The following is a 17,350-nucleotide window of genomic DNA, read 5'->3' on the forward strand; positions in this document are numbered from 1 at the left end:
TCGGAGACACAAAGCACTAAAATTTCCTTAGTCAAATACTGATACACCAGACTATCAAGCAAAACCCACTGAAGCTGCATCCAGATTAAAGAGCTTTAATCAAAAAGTGACACCACAAATGAATTTTCTACAGCAGTCTTAGATAGTACAAGTCCTATTTACAACATGGAGAGCGATCCAACTCCGATGCTCATATAAAGGGCTATACACACTGTATCACAGAACGTTTTATACAAGTAAAAGTGCATTGAATCACTTGGAATATTTACTCCACTCTTCCTCTTAAAGCTGAAGGAGATTCGACATGCAGGAGGAAAGCCTACTCAGAATGAAGCCTCCCTTAGCTAGTCCAGGCCGAGTGAAAGCTGCGGGGGGCCTGTGGGCAGGGAGGCCACAGCGTAGTCAACAGGGGACCCCCTGCGCTGACGCTGTCTCGGAGCCGCTGGCAAGCCCTGAGCCACCCAACGTGGGGAGACTCCTGGAACAGCTGGAGAGGCCACCTCTTACCACAGTTACAGAACAGAAGCAATTCCCGTCTTGTGTCCCCACCAGATAAAGGAAAAATAATATTCTAAACAAAGGAAAGCCATCTGCAGGGAGGAGCCACGGGAGGAGGTAGGTGACTGGAGACCAGGAGGGGTGGTAGAGAGCTGAGCTGGGAGGACGGTGACGCTGCCCTTGCTGGGTACTTCCGGGTCTGCGGACATGTAGTACATTTACTTGGCAAATCCCTGTTTTCCTGTGAGATTATATTTTACGTATTTTAACCGTATGCATTTTTGAGAAACGTAACTTTACATCATTGGCTAACTGAAAATAAATTTAGGAGCTCCTGTTATAACTCAGCTTTTTATTTAACCAGTGAAACTTGCATCAAACGAAATCAGTTAGCAGGCTCTTGGGAGTCCGTACTGTGGATTATCCAGTGCAAGCGCGTTCCCCTTTCCTTAGTAAGAGAACAAGTTTTCATGGGTCCCTGCCAGAGCCACTGGCATGCTGTCACGCACTATGGCCAGTGGGGGGGCTGTCTGGAGTCCGGAATGTAGTGTTGGCTTAAATATGCAGAGGTAGGGGCAGGGGCTGGGGGGAGAGGGGGTGGCTCCACATACAAGGCGATGTTTTGGTCGAGGATGGAGGGGACCACAACTGACTTCCCCTGAATGGAGCAGACGGTCCTTAACCGCAGCAAACGGGATTAGCATTTGCTCAGTCTTACAACAGGTAATTAAAAGCAAAGCAAACGAAATACCACCACTGCTTCAGAGGGAAGCAGAGACTACAGAATGCTAGTGAAATTAAAAAAGGGAGAGGCGTCCCAGTCCTAGAAATAGTTTCCTCTTGATGCTCTGATTTGCCTTCAAGAACACCAGTTAAATGGATTTTATAATACAGAGACATGTTTATAATAGCGAAGAACTTTAGCTATAAAAAATAGTTTAAAATGGTTTACCAGCAACCTATCCAAGACAAGTACATTCATTAAAAAGGCAATTGAGTGTATTTGGTACTAAGGATCTTTTTTATAGATTTGCTAGTTCTCCTCAGTAAGGTGAGATACTGTCAGTTGCATATGCAGGAGTCCACACTGGCCCCAGAGTACCTTAGAGATGTGCACGCCTAAAGCTCTGGGTGGTTTGGGAAACAAGGTGAAATAATGTTTTCTTGAGAGGAAGGGTTAAAAAGCCTCTTCTAGCTCATCCGACCCCAAACATGCTAACCGGGAAAGCCCAGCCCAGCGAGCTGCTGTGTGCGGCAGAAGCAGGCGGGGCAGGCCCGCGACCACCACTCCGACCGGCCACCTTCACGCCCAGAGCCATCTCCGTGGGCTGGACCCGGCCTCCTCCCTGCCCGAGGCGGCCGCTGCAGCTTCAAGCGCGAGTGCGGACACTCGGCGGGCTCCGGCGCAGGCGGGCAGCGGCCAGAGCTGGGATGCGAGCAGCGCTGGGGAGATGTGGGGCGTGCCAGGACCCTCCGGCTCGGTGAGCGCAAGGACACTGGTCAGCCAGCTCCGAGGCTCGGGTCAGTCTGCCGGGAAGGCGGCCTTAAGTCTTGTAAACAATGTTTTGACGCTTGTACAAAATACTGCAGTTACAGTGATTAAAAACCCAGCCGGACTGGTGTGTCAGTGTTCTTTTCACAGAAAAAGTGTCATCGCGTGGCGCTCCGCCTGTCGGTACCTCCATCTAGGACCAGGGTATCCGAGGGTTGGAGATGGAGGGTCGGATGCTGCCCTTGGGGGCTGGCTTGGACCCAAACCACGACATCTGTGTTTGAAACAGAAAGGGCTCGAGGTGAGCACCGGGGTGAGGTGCAGAGGAAGCCCGAAGGCCGCCCTGTGGACCCCCCCATGCCCTGTGACGCCTGCCATGAGCTCGCGGTGAAGACGCTGCTTGCACTGACTGGTCTGCGGGGCCCCGAGCCTGTTCTGAGGACGCGAGGGGAGCCGGAGAACATGGACTTGACCAGAAGCAGGTGACGGAACCGGAGGTAATTCTGTCTTGAAATGTATTTTTGTTCTATCCCTTCGGCACATACCTTCTGAATATTGTATTTTTTTTTTTAAGTCTGGATGCCAGGCCAGACCTGGGGCTGTGGATGTCAGATGCGTCAGTGACAGTGTCCGGGACAGCCCCAGGCCTGTTGGCGGGGCGCAGCGGGGCCATGCGCGCGCAGGAATCGAGTGCATCCTCAGAGGAGCTCGCGGCCCCCGCCAGCACCGGGCTGTAACTCCAGTTTCTACGAGCCCGCGGAGACCTACCTTATACTCCAGGGTTTCTTTGAGCATGTTCTCTTCCTCTTGTGAGAAGTTCAGCAACACTGACACAGCTTTTATAAGGTGAAAAGCCTGGAACCAAGAAAGTTTTGCTGCCATGGGCCCTGGTGGAGGCAGAGCGGGGTGGTTGGGGGCCCTAAATGGCAGCGCTTCCCAGGTCCACTCCCGCCAGCTTTGCTTAGGGCCAAGTTGGGCTTTCTCCAGTCTGACCACAATGACCCGTTCTTCTCCCCTCCAAGTTTTCCTCCGGGAGCTGGCACGATCCCCAGGACATCCCTGCAGCCGCAGCCCTGCTCTTCAGCAGGTGCAGGAATGTGGGGCCGCTTCAGCTCCCGGGACTCCGCACCCAACCCCCCTCGGCCCCCCAGTGCGCGCTGCAGTCAGCGGGTCACGGCCAGCCGGAGAAAGCACGAGCCATCCACAGTGGCGGGCAAATCAGAATGTGGGAGAGGAAGAAAGAAACGGACTTGGGGGAGGCCACGCGAGGCTCGGACCAATGAGCCGGGCACTCCGTACCCCACAGGCGACTCAGAAGCCCTCTACCTCAGATTCCCGACAGGACATGAATTTCAGAACCACGTGCTTCAGGTATTCAAAGTTGATCTCGCGGGCATCAGTCAGGTCTGCGTTGTTCGTGACAGAAGGAGCCATGTTTGGCATCTCGGGGCCAGGCTTGTCCCGGACTTCAAAGAGCTCGTTGTCGGGTCTGATTTTCTGAAAACCCAAAGGAAAGATGCTACACTGAACCCCCGAGTCAGGTGTGAAAACCCCCCGGGAGAGCCCGGGGCCCACGCGGCGGCCACGGGCCGTTCCTTTACCGGGCCCGGCGCGGGGCGGCATGACAGGGCCCCCGGGGGCAGGGAGTGCCTTCTGGGCCCAAGGAAGGCTTGGCCCCTCCAGGAGGGGTGGCCGCTGATGAAGAAGAGGTCATCAGGGTAAGTTCAGACATTTCCCTTACCCGGGTCAGGACACCTCTTGCCCACAGTCCCACAGCTACTTGGCAGAGGCCTGTTCAAGCTGGCAGGGCCGTTGTCCCACCAGCCAACGTCTGGCTTTCCAAAAGCCTCTTGCCATCAGTGGGGATGGGTGGGCTTCAACAGGCATGAGGCAGAAGAGGGGCACTTACCAGTTCCTTTTGGAGAGTCTTTCTGAGTTCCAGCATCCTCTGCTGCATCTGCTTTATGGTCTGAGACAAAGCCCCGCCCCCACAAGACACCATTCGTTAAATGCACATGTCGCCATTCTTCAAGTGCAAAGGACAACAGAACAGCCAGCTGCTGCCTTGGGGCCCCATGTATCTGTTCTAAGACCCTGCCCTGTCTCCCAAGACGCACCTGCAGGCCTGGGACTCTTCCCCGGCTGTTCTGCATGCACATGCTCACCACGCCCCACAAAGGCCACTGTCATACCCCCTCTGCAGAGCACTCAGGCTGCAGGGCTGCCCTAGCCTCCTCACAGAGCCTCGGCCCACCGGATGGTTTCCGGTGCCTGCCTCTGGAGGGAGTGCAGCTGGAAACCCCTCTGGACAGAACATTTTGTTCTTTTTTTTTTTTTTTTTTTTTAAATAAGATTATTTATTTATTTGACAGAGATCACAAGTAGGCAGAGAGGCAGGCAGAGAGACAGGAGGAAGCAGGCTCCCCGCCGAGCAGAGAGCCAGATGCGGGGCTCGATCCCAGGACCCTGGGATCATGAGCTGAAGGCAGAGGTCCAACCCACTGAGCCACCCAGGCACCCCAGAACATTTTGTTCTTCAGAATTATAATTCCGTGCCATGATCCCACATCACTGCTCTCCTGAAATATAATTTTTATGCTTATTTTTAACAGTGTAACAGATCATAGTTTTTTTGTCCTTATCTGTTCTTTAAATTTTCTTTTTAATGAATTTAATTAGTGTCAAGCCTTAAGTGTAATTTGTTACACACTCCACTGATCACTAGGCTAACCTGTTTTCCCAATGAAAGCACTTACTGTATAATAGCAATACAAGAAAAAATGTTAACCCAAGTCTCACAACTGTAACATCAACATTAGTTTTTCCTGTGGATTTCTAGTCTATGTCACCAATCTTGGGGTGAGTAGCTAGAATTTCGTTTCTGTTTTTTAAAAAATTTATTTATTTTTGATAGAGAAAGGGAAAGAGAGAATCAATGAGTTGGGGGGAGGGGCAGAGGGAGCAGCAAACCCCCTGGGATCATGACCTGGGCCCAAGGCAGATGCTTAACTGACTGAGCCACCCAGGCACCCCAGTAGCTAGAATTTTGAATAGTGTTTTTCATTTATCAGTTTTCACACCTTTCCACAGTTTTCCTTTTTTTTTTTGGTAAGTTCTATGCCCAATGTGGGGCTTGAACTCAACCCTGAGATCAACAGTCACATGGTCCACCAACTAAACCTGTCAGGTGTCCCTTCAATTTTAACTTTAAATGTGATAGTAACTCTAGGGGATGCCCCATGTCTTAGAGTGGGGCTGAGACTCCACTTTTTTTTGTTTTTTAAAGATTTTAGTTATTTATGAGACCAATGTGGGACTTGATTGCATGATCTATACCAAAGGCAATCACTTAACCCACTGAGCCACCGAGGCGCCCTGAACCTCCACTTTTAAAGCGGTGGTCAGCTCTGCTTTCTCCAGAGGTATGTCCACAGTCTCTGCACAGAGTGAGATGGCTCTGTGAGAGGCTCAGCTTCTGTCAAGCACATTAAATGGCTCCAAACACCCTATTTTATAAATGGTAATGTGCTGTTTCAGTCTGTTATTCTCTTGGCTAACCAAGAGCCTGGGCACTCATTTCAAAGTACATTTGCTATTTTATGTTACCTTATTTTCTAGGCTTTTGGCTCATGAACTAATTCAACTAACAAATACCGACTGAGTCCCTACTATTAGTGGCAGACACCTACCTGGAGGCTGGGAAAAAACAATAAGGAAAACAAGAAAAACGTCTGCTCTCAGGAGGGAAAAGTGCCAATAACCAGTATTTAGTACATCAGAAGGTATTAAGAAGCATGGAGAGAAAGAGTGAGGTAAGGGGACAGGAGGTTCTTCTGGTGGTGAGGGCTGCCAAGGGTAGCACGGAAGATGCCTTGACAAAATGACACCATAAAGGAAGTAAGGGAATCGCAGGAAAAATCTTCCAGACAGAAGGCTCAGAAAGTGCAAAGGCCCTGAGGCAGGAGGGTGCTTAACATTCACAGAAAGGCAAGGCCACTATAGCTGAGAGGGAGTGCTGGGGATGGCAGAAGGGGTGCAGTAAAAGGAGTACTAAGGGGCCAAACCGCACAGGGCTTAGTGGGCCACTGCAAAGACTAGGCTTTAATAGAGGAAGTCATCAGAGGGATGGAATTGTGGGGTGATAGGGAAACCAGTTAGAAGCCCAACACCAGCCTGGAGGGGAGAGACCATGGTAACCTGACCTTGGGTGGCAGCAGTGGGGGGTATGGGGAGCAGCTCAGTTTGGATGTAGTTTGAAAGGAGAGCCCAAGGACTGGCTAACAGTGTGGCTGTTGCTCGTGGAGGAGACACAAGGGTTGAGAATGACACCATGAGTTTTACTTTTCACGCTCACTGAGCTAAAGGGCGGCAGCCGGTGCTGGGCAGCTCGGTGAGTCTGAAGTTTGGCTTTGGGTGGTTTAATTTTCAGAAGTTTTTAGACACCGCCGCAGAGGTACAGCAACGATCTAGGGTTCCGGGAGCACCTGAGCTTGCGGGAAGGGTGCAGGTGCCTGCGCGTGCAGCAAGGGACTGACTGCCATTACAGAGGGGGTCTGAGGGCTGGGCCTGGGGGCATATGCTGTTTGTTCACTTTTCGGTATTCGATATTTCATACTAAGATTAAACGTGTGTGTGCGAGAGACAGGGAGAGGGAATGAGCACTTTCTCCTTTTGATAAAGGTCTAAAAAAATACCCACAATCACACACTGAAGGCTGAGCAATGAGCAGTCAGCACACTTGACTTCCCAGGGCCCTTGGCAAGCAGAATGGAACAAGACCCCGCGCTCGCAGGTGCAGAGGCTGGCAGGGTGGGTGGAGTCATGACATTTATTAAGCCTCTGACAATACCAGAAATGCTACAGGACAGCTAACGGACACTTTCCTTTTGTCCCCAACACCCCTCCCCCCCCCCCCCCCCCAGTAAAACTACTTGAAGTCAGGCCTCACTGGGTCATTTCATGGCCGTGGAAAGGAAGTGGGAGGTTAAGGGGTCTGGTCCAATGGGACCCACTGGTGACGGCAGAGGTGGCTGCAAACATCTGAAGTCACTATTGCTCGAGCTCCAACACTGTACGTGATCGCAAGTCGGGGGAGGTGGGAAAGGAAGGCAGCGCAGGCAGAAATCCAGGAAGAAGGCCTTCTGCTGAAGAGGTGAGATCTCCCCCGGACCGTGCCCGGGGCATCCACAAACTCTCTAGAAAGGGACTGGGCAGTTTTCTGCACAAATACAGGGACAGTGCAGGGAGATCAACAGCTGAGCCAGAGAGCGCCCTCACCTTATTTTTCTCCAGAAGTTGCTGCTCCAAGTCCTGTTTTTCCTTCTGTAGCTGCTCTAGGTCCATGACCCCCACCTCGCCGTTTGGGATTCCCTCTGCTGCTGGAAGCTGGTACACAGGGCCCCCCGTGGCCCTCGAGGTTACCTAGACAGCAAGTTGAGAGCCAGGACAAGGTAATGGTCAAGTTAAGCCGAAGGTCCATGGGAAAGTTCCAGAGGTGTGGACTGATGAGCTCGAACAGACAGCTGGCCAGGAACCACACCTGAACCGTGGTGATCCCGTCCAATGCCTTCCAGAGGGACAACAGCTTTCCCCGCAAGAGTGTGCTCTAACACCTGACCCCTGACACGTGCTGCCACATCTGATGGGCTCCTCGACACCCGAGAGCTCTCAGTCAGTTAAGCACCTCCACTTTATTTATTTATTTATTTTCTATATATATATATTTTTAAAAAATATTTTATTTATTCATTTGACAGACAGAGATCACAAGCAGGCAGAGAGGCAGGCAGAGAGAGAGGGGGAAGCAGGCTCCCTGCTGAGAAGAGAGCCTGATGCGGGGCTCCATCCCAGGACACTCAGGACACTGAGATCATGACCTGAGCCGAAGGCAGAGGCCCTAACCCACTGAGCCACCCAGGCGCCCGGCACCTCCACTTTAAAGACAGGAAGTCTGGAGCACAGGGCAGTGACCTGCCCCACAGCCCGGAGCTAGCGACCACCAGCTGTGTCTTCCTGTAATTCCAACCCCCCTGCGTCCCCCCAACCCCGACGTCTTCCCGCCTCTTCGTGGCCAACTGCAGCGGTCAGCCATTTGTCCTGCCGCAGTGCACACTGTGGCCACCACGCCCGGCCCGCAGCTCCGGTGGGGACTTACGTGTGGCTCGGGCACCGACAGCACCAAGCCCTGGTCCGGGCTGGGCAGCCTTAGCACGTCGTCCGCTGCAGCAGCTTCGGCCTCCTCCGCCCTCAGGCTCTGCAGGGCCTCCAGCTCACTCTGCAGCTGGTGCATCTGCGACAGGGCAGAGTCGTGACCTAGGCCCGGGGTGGGGGGGCACCGTCAGCCAGGTGACTCCACGCCGCTTCCTGCCTAGGCCACTTCCGGGCAGGGACACCGGGTGGGAGCAGATCAGAAGGCTCAACAGGGGAAAACTCCTCACCTTTCTTCAGCTGGAAAATCTCCTGCTCTTTCTGGAGAATCACCTCAGTTTTTTCCTGCAAAGTCTGCTCCTTCTCCTCTATGACAGCTGTGAGGTCAGCAGCCTTGGACAGAAAGACCAACATGACGAGGTTGGCAGCAGTCACCCTGTTTCCCCCAGAAGGAATCTCTACTTTCCCCCTACCCGTGGAAGGGGCCCCATGAATCCTTCCCTGCAGTCCACAGCCTGGAACACCTGCCAGCTCAGCTCTGCTAGTCTGGGCACGTGCGGGGCCGGGGCCTCGCTGCCCACCTGGCCTACGCTGGGCCTCCCAGACATGTGGCTGCTCTGCCTGGCCTTCTGGGTCCTGACTGCCTGCCACATGCCTGGCATTTGATACATGTGACCCTGTCACACAGGTTTGTTACACCTCCTGAAAGGTGTAATTATCCTAAAGTCTTTCCAGAGGCAAGTAAGACTCACATTTGTTAAGGACTTACTGAAGGCTTAGGGCCCATTAACTACCAGGTCTGGGACCTGACACTGAGTCTATCTGAAAAGGAAGGCGTTTCCCACCCTTCCCACTGACAGCTCAACTGTATTATACGGTCTTGGGGGCCTGCGGCCAGTGATGGCCCCCTCACAGAATTAAGAGCCCAATAACGGGGCACCTGGGTGGCTCAGTCGGTTAAGCAGCTGCCTTCAGCTTGGGTCATGATCCCAGGGTCCGCACTGGGCTCCTTGCTCAGCGGGGAGTCTACTTCTCCCTCTCCCTCTGCCTGCTGCTCTGCCTACTTGTACTCTCTGTCAAATAAATAAAATCTTTAAAAAAATTAAAAAAAAATTAGAGCCCAATAGGTACAGGTATGACTTTTCTCCAGGTAAGCTTTAGAACAATAACTGACCATCAAAAATCAAAAAAGGCCTATCCTGTGAGGTGAGGCTTTCTTTATAACACTTTTCTCCTACCTTTCTAGAGACCTCAGGGGAATCACTCAGTGGATGGCATTCCTGAGACCTAGGTCCAGCACCCGTCCTGGACACAGGGAGGTAGGCTGGTCCTACTGAGGCTGGCACACCCCACCCCAGAGCTCACACCCCCGCGTCCGGAGGGGCTACCTGCTGCTGGAGCTCCTCCCTCTGCTTCCGCACTTCGTCCAGGGCTTGAGCCATGGCCACACTCACAATTTCTCTTTGGCTCCATTCTTCCTACGATACAGAAAACAGGTAGGAGATGGTGTCTCAAAACTCATTCCACAGTTTTTAGCTGCGCACTACCTGAAGCCCATCAAGGATATGGTCTTACAGGGCCAGATTAACGTTCGTCCTGCTTCTCCAGGCGCCCGGGGTGCCCTCTCCCCGCAATGCCTTCTGTATCCCTCCAGGAACTGTCCTGCTGGGCAACCCACCGGCCTCTCCGCAGATGGGCACACTGCGGGGGCTTGGTTATCCCCTGGGTCAACCATCAGTTCCTGGGCCAAGGTTAGGGGACCAAGAACCTGAAGAGAAGAACTGGTCTAATGAAATCAACATAGAACAAGAAGAAAGACTCCTAAGCCCAACTGAACGGACTAGAGCAACCCAATTTCGGGGAAAAATAAGAAGCAATTACTGAACTGTAATAGGACAAAATGCCACAAACTCATCAAAATTATCTATTTTATAGAAGAGAAAAAGGCTCTGCGAGGTTCATGTGCCTGCGGTCCCACAGCTAGCAGGACAACCGGGTTGCAAGCCAGCATCTGCCTGAGCTCAGACTCCGCCACCCAGAATATTTCCTACGTGGACCAGGGCTGCCTCAGCCTTCCCCAGAGCACAGGAACTATCTCCTGACAAACACAGCAGTCCTCTTTCCTGCGACAGATGCCGGGCTCACTGCTCAGTCCCCAGACTTCTCAGGTGCCTTTGTTCTGGTCAGAGAAGTCTGTTTTTCCAGTCAACCCAGGATCACCGCATTTCTGGGGGTAAGAGCCTCATCGCTGCTCCTCCCCATTTCCACCCTGCAGTTCCAGGTGGTGCTGGTAGGGCTGCCGGTACCGATACGCCCATCTTTTTTTTTTTTTTTTTAAGATTTTTATTTATTTATTTGACAGAGAGAGAGCACAAGCAAGCAGAGAGGCAGGCAGAGAGAGAGGAGGAAGCAGGCTCCCTGCTGAGCAGAGAGCCCGATGCGGGGCTCGATCCCAGGACCCTGAGATCACGACCCGAGCCGAAGGCAGTGGCTTAACCCACTGAGCCACCCAGGCGCCCCCCGATACGCCCATCTTGTGGCCACCGAGATAAGCATGTGGTTCAGACCTGGCCAATCCCAGTACTGCAGCCCCGGGCCAAAATGACCCGTCCAAGGGGTGGCTCTGTCATCTCAGAGGGACCAAAGTTCCTTGTTATATCAGAGGCCTTTTTTATAAGGTGAAGCCTCAGGGGAGAAGCCCTCTTTCCGGAGCTGGCATGTTACCAGCTTGCTGCTGCTGTGGTGATGTCCACTCAATTTGTCGGCCGCAGTGGGCATCGTGGAGAAGCAAGGCCAACAGCCTGGGTAACTGACAGGGTAGGAAGCAGCATGGCACAGGGAGAAAAGAGACCTGAGGCCCCGCACCCCCTGGTTCCTGTCGGACAGGTCTTTCTGGTTCTATGAGCTACTTATCTCCCCTATGGACACTTCCCTTTCCACTGATGCCGGTACAAGGTGGTTCGTGGAGGGAGAGGCCAGCCTCCTGGCCAGGGGCGTTCTGGCTCCAACCATGGACTTGTCAGAACGGACTTTCCGTTGAGTCCATCTCTAGCAATGATGAGAAGAACGGGCGCCTGAATTCAAGAGGAGGGAGACCCTGCCCCACCCCCAGACAAAACTCCTCATCAGGGGTGGCTCTGTTGACGCAGTTCTGAAACCCTAGCCCGTGGGGGCAGAGGGCAGAAGCCTTTTCTGGGGAGAGTGAGAGGGGAGCTCTGACCGCCGATGTCTGAGAGGGCCGGCAGGCAGACCGAGGGAAGGCCAGGAAAGCAGCTGAGGGCAGGAACTGGACTCAAAGCCCCTCCCTGCCAGGCACGGCCCAGGGCACTCCTCCTCAGGTCACACTGGGCCCTCAGGCTAATCCTCTTGAAGGCAAGGGGGAACAGGTTCGGTTTAAAAAAAAAGGAAGTTAGATTCCCTCAAGAACCAGCCAGTGAGGGGCCACATGGCTGTGAGGTCCACGCTGCGGCCACAGAGCACACCCAGTCCAGGGCTGTGGGACTCAGGCCCTCGGCACCGCTCAGTGTGGCGCCTGTCACCGGGCTCCCCGCCTCCAGCAGCTCTCTGCACCTGGGAATGCCTTCCCTGAGGGAATTCTAAATATGTATGCACCTAAAAATAGTGCTTCCAAACACCTGAAGCAGAGATCGGCAGAATGAGAGAGAAAAAGAGACAAATCCGTGAGCATAGCTGCAAGAATCCGCACGCCACCCTTACTAGCTGATGCAACAGGAAAACAAAAAAGAAAAATCAGAAAACACAGGGATTTGGACAATACTTTCACCCAACTTGATCTAAGGGGCGCTCAGAGAACGCTTTCCCCACAGCCGCAGGGCGCTGAAATAGTTCCCCGACAGACGACAGGCTGGGTCATAAAACAAGCCTCAATAAGTATCAAAGAACTGAAACCAGTGTGTGTGTTATCGGACTATAATGGTATTAAACTAGAAATCTAAGATATTGAGAACATTCCCCAAGCGTGTGAAAATGAACCACACTTCCTAACGACCTGTGTGTGTGCGCTGGCCTCGCTCCCCCCTTTTATATTCTGCTTTGCCCTACTATGCCTGGGACTCAGCAAACCCCATTTCTGCTCATCGAGCTGGTTCCATGTGAGTCTCCGCCAACAGGAGGAGCTAGAGGGAGCCTGGAAGGCACAGGCACGGAGCAAAAGACCTACCGCCCCCCCCCCCCCCCCCCCCCCGCCCCCGTCAGCTTCGGTTTCTGTGAGCCAGGATGCTTCACGGGGGCAGAAGCAATTTTGTCCTGAGGCAGCAGGTTTTTCCCAAGAGTGGGGCTGAGTTCATTCTCTGTCTTGTTCCCCCGACACACACTAGGCACCCACCGAACAGCGTCCCTCCCTCAGAGGTCTGTGTGTCAGATCTGTGGGGCTCTTTGTCTTAATTCCTAATAATTCCACCTCTTTTTTTGAAGATTTTATTTATTTATTTGACAGAGATCACAAGTGGGCAGAGAGGCAGGCAGAGAGCAGCAGGGGGATGTGGGGGGGAAGCAGGCTCCCCGCTGGGCACAGAGCCTGATGCGGGGCTCGATCCCAGGATTCTGAGACTATGACGTGAGCTGAAGGCAGAGGCTTAACCCACTGAGCCACCCAGGCACCCCATAATTCCACCTTCTTTGCTTTGTTCCCTAAGTTGTAGCCATTCTTCCAGTGGCTACGTTTGTGATAGCTTGTAACTGTTTCTGTGAAAACCTTACATGAGAACATAAATTCTCAACCCGTATGGTTCTTTCCCCTGACTGGACCATGATGGACACACTGCAGGACAGATTTTCTGTTTCTTCTTGTGTACATTAGTTGCAATGATCATTGCTCCTCATTCTTTCTTACTGCCTTACATCTTACCCGTGTCCATCTAGAATCTTCCTTAACCTGAACGATGCTCTCTAGCACTTCCTTTAGTGCAAATCTGTTGGTGACTAATTCCTTGTTTCTGTTTTATTGGTTTTTCTAGTTCTACTGTATGCTGTGTCTAGGTACAGATTTTAAAATTTATCCTGGGGTGCCTGGGTGGCTCAGTGGGTTAAAGCCTCTGCCTTCGGCTCAGGTCATGATCTCAGGGTCCTGGGATCGAGCTCCGCATCGGGCTCTCTGCTCAGCAGGGAGCCTGCTTCCTCCTCTCTCTCTGCCTGCCTCTTTGCCTACTTGTGATCTTTGTCTGTCAAATAAATAAATAAAATCTTAAAAAAAATTAAATCTTTTTAAATACTAAATAAAATCTTTTAAAAAAAATAACTGCTTCAGTCTCACCTGTGCATTCCCTTCTGAACTCCCACTGACCTGGGCTCAGGCACCTCCCAGGATCCTGTCTTTTATCATGCCTTTTCTGTCTTTCTCTCTGTCCTTCTTTCCACTTCACTAATTCTCTCGAGTTCTAATTGGCTCTTAAACATATTTTTTTAAAACGTATTATTTTTTAAAATCACTTTCCTGAAAAATAACTAACACCACACTGCACAATGTGGTGAGTTCGGGTGAAGCCATCACCACAATAAAAACCGTGAAAATACTCATTACTTCCGAAAGTTTCCGTGTGCCCTTTTGGAGTCTACCACGTTCTTCGTTCCAGCTCTACATTCTCTGGCTCTGACGTTCTCATTTGTTTCTCTTTAAACACTACTGTCTTTTAGAATAATTTCCAAATCTCTGCTGAAATTTTCAATTTTGTCCTTTATGCCCTTAAACATAGTAAGTGATTTAATATCTGAACCTCCTAACAGGTCTTCCTCCTTCTCTACTTGCTTCCTTTCCAGAACATTTTTCTACAAAGAGCCAGAGTAATTGTTTTAATACAAAACGTCTCCCTCAACCCTCTCAGGCCCCATCCCTCTTCAGGAGCTTCGTATCGTCGCTCAATAAACTCTGCTGCTCACCAAAACCAAACAGAACGAAACGCCGCACAAAACTTCTTCCAGCACTTTTTTGCTTAACCCTTGCAACTACTTCCCTGCCTGCCTGCTGTCATCTTGCTCTCCCCCAGCCCACTGAGCGGCAGCCACACTGACCTTTGCGCTGTTCTTGGAACAAACTAAGCTTTTTTCTGCCTCAGAGATTTTCTATCTGCTATTTCTTCGGTCTGGACTATTCCCTTCCCAAACATGCACACCGCATGACTCAGGGCTTGTGCTCAAATACCACTGTAGCCCTCCCTAACCCCCCGGTTTACAAGAGCCCCCTCCTCCCTACTCTGCCCCTCACTCTGCTTTACTCTCCCAGCATCCAGGACCACTGCTTGGCTGCCGTCTCCAGTTACAGGCTCCACAGGGGTAAAGTTCTGCCTGTTTTGCTCCTATCCCAGCACCTAGAGTGGTTACTACCCGTACTGCAGTGTCTGCTGAAGGAACACATGGAAACAGCTCGGACCCCAAGGCACAGGCTTCCCACGGTTTGGCACCTCCGCCGGAGCAGCGGCCTCATGCAGTCGAGAGTGTTCTGAACGCGGATTTCATGCAGGCCTGCAGCGGGGGATGTTCTGAGAAGGCCTCTGCCAAAAGTCCCCCAAGATCCCTGGGTCATGACCAAGTTGGGCAAGCACTGCGATGATCCATCATCTAAGGGCTCCTTTGAAAGGGGACAGAGGAGCCTGGAGGCCTCTACGGAAGCAGCAGAAACTCTCTTTCCTTTGCATCCAGCTATGTCCAGGCAGAGACGCGGGCGAGGTCTGATGAAAGTGCCAAGTTCTCAGGAGGGAAAGGGACAGTCCAGCAGACTGTCCCTTCATCTCTACACACGGCCTCCGACAGAAACGGGTAAGGTCCTTACGACCACTTGAGCCCGTGCTTCCCTGGTCCCACGGGAAAGCTCAATGACACTGGTGCTGACGGCATGACTTTCAGGCTGTGTGGATGGTGACCCAGAGGTGGAGCGGGCTGAGTGAAGTCAGACCAGCATCGCTTCGAACTAACCATGGAACTTAGACAAATTACTTCTCCTCAGAGCCTCAAATGACATTAAGTACTAAATGAGCCTAATTCTTCCTACCATCCTGGATCACTGAGAGGAATTAATGAGGTGACAATTTCCAGCAAACGTCTAAGAGAACTGTTGAACAAATGCTAGTTCACGCCCTCTCCACTTGGAGTACAGAACCTTCCCTGGGCTGCCCCAAACACACGCGTAAAAGACGGGCCACTGCCATGACACGCTGGCGCCACCAGATAAATACCTTTAGCTTCTTCAGCTCAAGCTCGTGGTGTTGTAAAGAACGTTCACATTCATTCTTACTTTCTTTGAGGGCTGTGTTTTCTTGCTCCAGATGTCTCTGCAAATTGAGAAAAGCATGTGTGAGAAGAAAAGGCTTTACCCTATTTCCCCAGGGCACCGTCCTACAGACACGGAGCCTTTTTATTTTTATTTATTTTTTTAAAAAGATTTATTTATTTATTTATTTATTTATTTATTTATTTGACAGACAGAGATCACAAGCAGACAGAGAGGCAGGCAGAGAGAGAGGGAGGGAGGAAGCAGGCTCCCCGCTGAGCAGAGAGCCCGATGTGGAGCTTGATCCCAGGACCCTGAGATCATGACCTGAGCTGAAGGCTGAGGCTTAACCCACTGAGCCACCCAGATGCCCCAACACATGGGGCCTTTTTAAAATGCACCCCCACCCTGTGTGTCACTGCAGGGTCGGGGGACAAGAATGGGGCAGGGTCAGGAAGAACCGGCCGACACAGGACTCACAAGAAGAAACATGGCACCTGACCCGGAAGATGGGGAACGGGGAGGGGACCAGAGAGAGGGCGGCGAGACCACGCTAGAGGAACCAGAACACTGCGGAGACACAGTGGGAAGAAGCTGAAGGGGCTGCTAAGGAAATGCCAGCAAGTCCCTGCGCCGCCCCGAAGAAAAGCAAAGCCATCTGTTTGGGGTTTGAGAAAAAGCAGCCTTTTTACAGCCAATCTCATGAGCAGGTGCCTTGCTAGAAAGATGAAAATGGCTCCAAAAAGTGGTTCCCTTGTTCAGAGGGGGGGCTGTTCTCCCGTCAATGCCCTGGCTGCCCAGCACGCAGGAAGTCGGCGCTCCCAGCCGGGCCTCACCCTCCTCCCCACTCACCACCTCTTGCTCCGTGGCCGTCTGTTCAGCCGCCCGCGCTCTCTCCAGGGCAGCGAGCTGGGCCTCCAGCGTGCGGACGTGCTCCATGCCCTGCTGCTCCCGAGCCAGCACCTGCTGCTGCGCCAGGCCGCTCTCTCTGTTTGCGGCGGCCTATGCAGGGGGAGGACAGGCACCCATGGGGATGGCGAGGAACCCCTTCTCTCCCTCAGCGATCCAAAGATGGGTGTCCAGTAGAAACAACTCTCCTTCTGATCTCTGGTCTGGGTGCTGCAGAGGTCCCCACCTGCAGCTCTGTCTACTGCCCCTGGCCTGTTCAGAAGCTGACATCTGGGGCTGGTCTCGGGGCTGGGGGAACACCTTAGGGCACCAGCTTAGCCTAGCCTACGTTAAATGCTCAGAACAGGGGCGCGGGCTGGCTCAGTCACTCACTACATGTGGCTCGATCTTGGGTTCTCAGTCTGAGCCCCACACTGGGTGGAGAGATTATTTAAACATAAAATCTTAAAAAAAAATTTTTTTTTAAATTTCTCAGAACACTTACATTAGCCTACAGCTGGGCAAAGCTTATTTTATCCTGAAGTGTTGAATAGCTCATGTAATTTGGTGAATGCTGTTCTCAGAGTGAAAAACAGAAAGGCTGTACAGGTACAGAACTGGTTGTTTACCCTGTGATCGTGTGGCAGCCTGGGAGACGGGGCTCCCTGCCACTGGCAGGCACTGAGGGAGAGTACTGGACTGCCCATCGTTAGCCCAGGAGAAGCTTAAACTTCAAAATTTAAGTACAAGTTTCTACTGAAGCCATACTGATTTTGCATCTCATAAAGTCGAAAAATCACAGAGCTGAACCATCATAAATTAGGGACCATCTGTATAATACAGCGATGGTGAACAAGAGCTTTGACCTAAGAAAGTGAGGGTTTTGCCATTTACTAGCTGGGACACCACCGCGACCACAGGGTTATTGATCCAGTTTTTCCGAACCAGCATCCTCTAGAGAATGAGGCCAACTGCACGTAGCCCTCAGGTCTGCAGCAAGGACTGAGTGAAACTCCGGCAGGATACTCAGCACAGTGGCTGGAATGGCAAACACGCAGTAAATACTTCTCTAGCTCTCTAGTTTCTAACCCAACACCCCACGT

General features: G+C 52.1%; 1 protein-coding gene across 4 annotated transcripts in view; it reads right to left on the reverse strand.

Annotated features, from left to right (window-relative positions):
* Nucleotides 1–83: 83 nt before the first annotated feature.
* Nucleotides 84–17,350, reverse strand: part of GOLGA1 (golgin A1) — a 47,503-nt gene continuing 30,236 nt past the window's right edge. For all 4 annotated transcript variants that reach the window (XM_047700006.1, XM_047700008.1, XM_047700007.1 and 1 more), the window contains 10 exons: nt 16,212–16,361; nt 15,325–15,420; nt 9,526–9,615; nt 8,428–8,530; nt 8,145–8,302; nt 7,268–7,411; nt 3,900–3,959; nt 3,317–3,487; nt 2,759–2,845; nt 84–2,264 (listed from right to left, as the gene is read on the reverse strand). In XM_047700006.1, the coding sequence (XP_047555962.1) occupies nt 2,184–2,264; nt 2,759–2,845; nt 3,317–3,487; nt 3,900–3,959; nt 7,268–7,411; nt 8,145–8,302; nt 8,428–8,530; nt 9,526–9,615; nt 15,325–15,420; nt 16,212–16,361 (1,140 nt within the window). In that variant the 3' untranslated portion in view covers nt 84–2,183. The remainder of the gene's footprint in view (nt 2,265–2,758; nt 2,846–3,316; nt 3,488–3,899; nt 3,960–7,267; nt 7,412–8,144; nt 8,303–8,427; nt 8,531–9,525; nt 9,616–15,324; nt 15,421–16,211; nt 16,362–17,350) is intronic.

The sequence above is a fragment of the Lutra lutra genome, chromosome 13 (assembly GCF_902655055.1).
Source record: "Lutra lutra chromosome 13, mLutLut1.2, whole genome shotgun sequence".
NCBI lineage: Eukaryota > Metazoa > Chordata > Mammalia > Carnivora > Mustelidae > Lutra > Lutra lutra.